Source organism: Panthera onca, chromosome D3 (genome assembly GCF_046562875.1).
Source record: "Panthera onca isolate mPanOnc1 chromosome D3, mPanOnc1 haplotype 2, whole genome shotgun sequence".
NCBI classification, from domain to species: Eukaryota; Metazoa; Chordata; class Mammalia; order Carnivora; family Felidae; genus Panthera; species Panthera onca.
The window spans coordinates 88,833,776-88,840,919 of NC_138350.1; the positions used below are offsets into that span (position 1 = coordinate 88,833,776).

Genomic DNA, 7,144 nt, shown 5'->3' on the forward strand with positions numbered 1-7,144 from the left:
AAGAAAATAACAAAAAGTAAATCCCTACAACAAAACAAAAGTCTCTGAGCAAAAATGAGCCGACAGCTCTGTGAAGCAGAATGCTGTTAAGGAACATCCGTGGCACAGACACAGAGCATCAGCATCCAGGATGACCAGAAAATGGTCTGTAGAAACAAGTCTCCATTTTGATCCCGTCAAAAAGGGGGCAACGTGACACAAAGACGTTATTCTCTACCACATTTTTCAGGAAGAGATGGATTTCACAAATTAAACATCTATTGACTGGAACCAAAAGCAAGTTAACAGAACTTCATCGATTATCAGATACTTTCTTCTTGCCTCCCACAGCTCCTTCAAAAAAGGAACGCATACTGCCGCCCAAATCACAGAAAGGGAAAAGCAAACCATTTTCTTTGCCTGGCACCAAATGCCTACGTTTTCATTGCAAATCACTGTCCCTCAAAGTTCTATAATCGTTAGTCCTGCGACTGATGTAATCAGATGACAAAACCCAACTTCACAAATATAAATTCAAAAACTAGAACTCAGGGCTGAGAAACAAACAAAAAAAAAACCTAGTTCAAATGGAGGCAACAAAGCTCATAATTCTGTAGGTCAGCATCAGACAGTAACCAAACACCTCTGCTGTTTAACTTGCCATTAATAATGAGCCCGTCTTCCCTCTCAGGTGTCTACCCTCCTCTTGAACAACAAACCAGTTTTTTAAGGCCATTATTTCAAGAGATAAAGCTTGTTACACAACTTAGAAACTTCACCTGTGCCCTCGAGACTGGAAGGCTAGAATTTGGATAATCCTCTCTCATTTCAACATCACCTGCCAGATTTACACCTTTACCTACAATCTCCTATTGACCCTCAGCGACACAGGATACTACAGAAGAAAAGCCACCAGCCTACCCTGCCCCAAACTAGTACAGGAGTCTGCGTTTACCCGGGCATGGCCCATACGTCAGCTGTTGTGTTTTGTGTTTAACCCGAATTGCTGTTTAATTCCTACAATAACCCTGTGAAGTAGACACTATCATCATCCTCCCATCTCACCTTAAAATAAGGCATCTGAGGCAGGGGGTGGGTAGTAGAGGAGCACCCCCTTCCACCCATCACACTACACATTTTCTCAACATGAATGGAGCTATGCATATAAACGTAGGATATTCTAAAAGGAGAAGATACTCAGTCATGAAAAGTCTTGCTATCCACATGGATGTGTAAATTCATAGTACAGGGAGATCTCACCCATAATGATGGAAAGTTCCCTTTAGAGGTAGGAAGCCCCCTCCCCTTCCGAAATAGTGAAATACCTTTCATACTTAATACATAAATTAGGGAAAGCGGAACATTCTTTAATTAGCAAACAAAGGCTTCCTGAAATCTGGAACTTTTTAAATGATGGAAGAAAGGGGGCAGGGCAAGGAGGGAAGAGACAGATATCCTGGTCTCCTTTCTATGTCAAAAGGTAGGAGAGGGGCGCCTGGGTGGCTCAGTCAGTTGGGTGTCTGACTTTGGCTCAGGTCATGATCCCACAGCTCGTGGGTTCGAGCCCCACGTCGGGCTCTGTGCTGACAGCTCAGAGCCTGGAGCCTGCTTCAGATTCTGTGACTCTCCCTCTCTCCGCCCCTCCCATGCTCATGCTCTGTTTCTCTGTCTCTTAGTAGTAAATAAACGTTAAAAAAAAAAATTAAAAAAAAAAAAAAAAGAAGGTAGGAGATCAACAGCACTGGCCTAATAAAATGATGGAAACAGGAGGGATCTAGGAAGAATTACACCTGGCAAAGTGTCCTGCGGAAGCTCTCTGAATGAGAGGAATTGTGTTCAAGATGCAGGAAGCTGGGGCGCCTGGGTGGCTCAGTCGGTTGAGAGACTGACTTCGGCTCAGGTCATGATCTCATGGTTTGTGAGTTCGAGCCCCGCGTCGGGCTCTGTGCTGGCAGCTCAGAGCCTGGAGCGTGCTTCTGATTCTGTGTCTCCCTCTCTCTCTGTCCCTCCCTCACTCATGCTCTGTCTCTCTCTGTCTCAGAAATGAATAAACATTAAAAAAAAAAATTAAAAAAAAAAAAAGATGCAGGAAGCAACAGGCAGGGATCCCAGAATGGGGTATCACCCCAGAGAGGCCCGCCGTCCTGCCACTGTGTCCAACTTCAAAATGTGAGCCACCTTCCTTGGCTACCTTGATCCAGACCCCGCTCTGTGAGCCTATCTCGTCCTTTCCAGCCTGCCACTGTGGACTTCAGGCCCTGCTACAGAGTCCAAGGCCCCCCCGGGGTCCACTCCTTGCTGAACTAGACTCAAGTGACCCCAGCTTTTTCCTGTGCTATTCCTGTTTCTGCCAACAGAAGCTTCTGGAAACAAAATGATGTCTCTTCCTCTCAGGTGGTAGTCTTCTGAGAGAGATGTACCTCTAAGAGTCCAGAAGATACTGAACTTACTGGTCAAAAGCAAGAGCATAGCTACCAGAGAGCAGCGGGGCTCCAAACTCAGGTCACAGGCTACAATGGGGAGCATTTTACCAGGTATCAATTGAGAAAAGAAACCGGAACCACCATATACTCGTTTTCATTTACTGCACTGTAAGTAGCTTTTACTTATCTCACTGTGTTAGTTATCCAGTAATAGTGATAAACAGACATTCTCAGGCTACTTTGAGAGAGAGTACTGAAAGCAGGGAAATCATGGAATTGGCCGCCGGCTAACTTACCCACCCAACAGCTTGTGCCCGTCTCTTACAAGTTAGAAAATTTTGTGCAACGTCCTCTTTCCTGCCTCACCAGAATGAAATGTAAGTGGTTTAAAGTTTAATACTCTTCAGCTTCTTATGATCTCCCAAGAAATTTACCCTTAAAGTTATCCAGAATACATTTTATGACAGTGATTCTCCACTGGGACGGATTTGGGAGCATTTGGCAACAATACCGGAGACATTTTGGTGGTCACAACTGGGGCAGGGAGTGCTGACGAGGGGGGTGGGGAGGGGTGAGCAGGCCAGGGAAGCCACCTGTACAACACAATGTACAGGACCGAACCGCCCAAAATAGGAAAAAGAAAAAATCCTTCAAAAAATATCCCATTACTCTTTCCGGAATGTTCTTTCTTTTACAGACAGAAACAAAGAAAGCACACGCTGAATCGTAAAACTCTTGAAGTACACACATACCATGGGAGAGGAACAAGAAACAGTTGCAAGCAGACCTTTGGCATCAATTAGCCCTGACTTTATGTTGCAGCAAACATGCCCGGCCGGGCTCAGTGGAAGGGGCAGATCAGATCTGCCTCCCCACTCTAAACCACTCCTAAATCGGGGCGCTATTTTATCTTCTGGCACGGCACCAAATGGCGATTTAGGAGTAAAATGTCTTATCAATAAATATCAGCTTCAACTCTTTTCAAAAGTTTAAAATATCTTTTCTGGGGCGCCTGGGTGGCGCAGTCGGTTAAGCGTCCGACTTCAGCCAGGTCACGATCTCGCGGTCCGTGAGTTCGAGCCCCGCATCAGGCTCTGGGCTGATGGCTCGGAGCCTGGAGCCTGTTTCCGATTCTGTGTCTCCCTCTCTCTCTGCCCCTCCCCCGTTCATGCTCTGTCTCTCTCTGTCCCAAAAATAAATAAAAAACGTTGAAAAAAAAAAAAAATTTAAAATATCTTTTCTGCAAAAGTCCTCTGATGTAAATTGTGATCCAGCTAAGACCAGGCCTCTATTTTCATTTTCCCCTCCAACTATATAAAAATGCCCGGCACTAAACATTCTCTGGGCAGGAGGAGATAAAGGAGGGGGAGTGTTGCGTTCAGATTTATGATTCAAACCCCCGCACAGTGACAAAAACAAATCCAGAGGTAGCAAAGAAAAGCGTCTTCGAATTTGCCGCAAAACTTATAACCTAATGCAAAGAATCTTATCAAAGGAATGTTTTCTTTTACGTTAGGCAAACTTATTTTATAACTTCCAAAGCTAAGGATCAAGTCCCACTGGCAGTTTTCACTACCCTATCCTTCTTCCTTCCTTCTTCACCAAAGCCTCCCACAGGCCGCGGGTTGACTTCCTAGTTCCCGGAGTCCAGCACTACCTCGCTGTAAAGTCCTCTCTGGATGCGGTTAACAATCACCGCGCTCCCTCCTGGGGAACAGGGTGGGCATGGACGGTGGGGGACGGGGGGGCCCGGGGACACACCCCGACCTCTGAATTCAGGGTCCTCTCTTGTGGGATCCCACCGTTCTCAGGATGGGTGCTATCCAACCGGCCTCTCTCTACTGGAAATCCACTCCCGGAATAACAGAAATAGGACGATCCCTGTCTGCGATGGAGACCCCGTTTATGCAAACACATAAAAGGATCCCTTCAAAATCCTTCCGCAGCTGCGCCCTCTCCTAGGGAAACAGCTCCAGACCGATTTCGCTTCCCGCTAAGTGCTAAGTGGTGCTTAGCACCCGCGAAGGGAGGCAGTTTCTGCCCGAAGTGGGCACGCCGCGGGCTGCTACAATGGCTCGCCGGCGGCGACGCTGGCCGAAGCGCCGCGGAACGCTCCCAAGTGTGCGCGCACAGGTGCGCAGACTCCGGGGGCGCGCTCCCAGGTGTGGACGCACAGGTATACACACGCAGATGTGCAGAAGCGAGGAACGCTCGGGTGTGCAGAGCCGGGCGCACACACGGGCGAGCACACTCCACACTGCCGCCCGCGTCAACCCCGCCGCGCCGCGAACGACAGACCGGTCGCCGCACGGAAACCCCAAACCCCAGGCGGCGTCACGTCTCACCAACTCACCTCCTCCAAAAACTTGGTCAAATCGTACACCTTGTGGTGCAGGATCAACCAGGTGCTCTTGCTGTGGTTGTGCTTCTGGATCTCTTCCAGGGTGTAGTACTTGACGGTCTGGTCCGACTGCTCGGCCATTTCGGAACGCGGTGGGCCTCAGGCCGTGCAGACACCAGCCGAGCCGGGCGAAGCGGGGCGCGCGTCTCAGCTAGCTGGGCCCGGGACATTCCCGGAGCCCCGGCCCAGCGCCCAGAGCGGGGCGGCCCGCGCCAAGAAGGGGGCGGTGGCGCACGGCCTCCGATGACTGGACGGAATTCCTGTCACTCAATGGGCCCGCCCTCGGCCGACAACCTCCGCCAACCCGAGAGCGCCCCCGCCCAGCGCGCGGGTGTTGACTGGCTGCAGAAGGTTCCCTTCCCAAACCCTGTAGCTGGAGCGCGCTGAGGGCGTGGCCAGTGAGGCAGACCGCGCGGCGGGGTGGGGCGGGGCTTCCCGTGCGTTTGCGCAGATGGCAGCGGGACGCGGGGCGGACAGCGCGGGAGAGAGAGAGTAGGAGGCGCCCGGCGGGAGCGGGGATGGGGGCAGCAGTGCGCGGGAAGATCCGGCCCCGCTGGGTGGCCGTCGGAGGAGGGTCAGCCAGGGCCAGCGCACTGCGCATCACTGCGACTTCGCACTCGGATCTGATCAGCCAGTCCTGGCTGTCACTGTGTAACAAAGGCTCTCCGCAGCGAGTCTGTTAACTATTAAACTGTTAACTAGCCTCGGGGACTTAAAAACACATAATGCCATCACTCCGCCTCAGCAAACAGTGTGCTGGCCAGAACCGTCGCTCTGTAATTTTGCTTGACACTCTCCGCTCCCCAGGCTTGCCCATTTCTCACAGGGGAAAAAAAAGGGGGGGGGGGGGGGAATTATTTGTTCTATACAAAGCAAAAAGTCCTAATTATTCCTAAAGATCTGAAGCACCTCTCCGCTTCAGATAGGCGAGTACTTGCACGAATGCCCTGTCTTGTCTCAACAGTATATTGTTTACATAAATCCTAAAGGATCCATAGCACTTGGAATGGACTCTGGAATACCAACTCCCTAGCTGAGCACTCCTAGTAAGATTTACAAACGTTTGATTAAAAAAAAGGGGGGGGAGGGGGACTTGAAATCCCAGCCTGTGATAAAGTAATCCGGCATTTATTAAGGCCCTTTTCAGCATTAATAGCTCATTCCAAAAAGACCTACACAAGTTACACATCCAGGTCATGGTTCTAGGGACTCAATACAGCTCTTCCACATTAGAGCCTCATAAATGTGAGTTCCCTTCCCCCCTGCTTACCTCCTCCATAGGAATGCATGGCCATGGAGAAGGAAACACTTTTCCAAACATTCTTTAGCCTTTACATATGACAGAATACATTGGCAGAGAATATTCTTTTTTTTTTTTTTATTTCTAATTTTTTTTAACGTTTTTATTTATTTTTGAGACAGAGAGAGACAGAGCATGAATGGGGGAGGGGCAGAGAGAGAGGGAGACACAGAATCGGAAGCAGGCTCCAGGCTCTGAGCCATCAGCCCAGAGCCCGATGCGGGGCTCGAACTCACGGACCGTGAGATTGTGACCTGAGCTGAAGTCGGACGCTTAACCGACTGAGCCACCCAGGCGCCCGACAGAATACATTGGATTTCACATATTGAACCATCCTTGCATCTCTGGAATAAACCCCACTTGTTTATTGCTAAATTATACTTTGTTAAAGAGGTTTTGAATCTGTGTTTATGAGAGATATTGGTGTGTAGTTTTCTTTCATGCATTGTATTTGTCTGGTTTGGGTATTAGAGTAATAGTGGCTTCATAGAATGACTTATTCCTTTTTTTCCATTTTTCTGGAAGAGATTGTGTAGAATTGGTCTTATTGTCTTTAAAAGTTTGGTAGAATTCTCCAGCGAAACCATATGGGCTTGCAAATTTCTTTTTCGGAAGGTTTTAATTCATGAATTTAATTTCCATAACAGTTCCAGGACTATTCAAATGATCTATTTCAGACTGGGTGACTTGTGGTAGTTTATACTTCTTGAGGAATTGATCCATTTCACCTAAATTGTCAAATCTATGTGTGTTGTTGTTCATAATAGTCCCTTACTATCCTTTTAATGTCTGCAGGGTTTATATTGATATCCTGTTTAATTCCTGATACTAGTGATTTGTGACTTCTCTCATTTTTTTGTTGTCAGCCTTACTAGAGGTTTGTCAGTCTTGCTGATCTTTTCAAAGAGCCAGCTTTTTGTCTCTGATTTTCTCTATTTTTCTTTTTTCAATTTCATTAATTTCTGTTCTTTATTATTCCTTCTGCTTGCTTTGTGTTTGTTTTCCCTTTTTTTTTTTTTCTAGTTGCTACAGGGCAAGAGT

General features: G+C 48.1%; 1 protein-coding gene across 8 annotated transcripts in view; it reads right to left on the reverse strand.

The window, feature by feature from the left end:
- Positions 1-5,033, reverse strand: part of CYB5A (cytochrome b5 type A) — a 101,766-nt gene extending 96,733 nt beyond the window's left edge. For 4 of the 8 annotated variants that reach the window (XM_078435140.2, XM_078435139.2, XM_078435138.2 and 1 more), the window contains exon 1: positions 4,756-5,033. In XM_078435140.2, coding sequence (XP_078291266.1) covers positions 4,756-4,884 — 129 coding nt within the window. In that variant the 5' untranslated portion in view covers positions 4,885-5,033. The remainder of the gene's footprint in view (positions 1-4,755) is intronic. The other 4 variants (XM_078435142.2, XM_078435143.2, XM_078435134.2 and 1 more) reach the window with 3 other exon arrangements.
- Between the last annotated feature and the right edge of the window lie 2,111 nt (positions 5,034-7,144).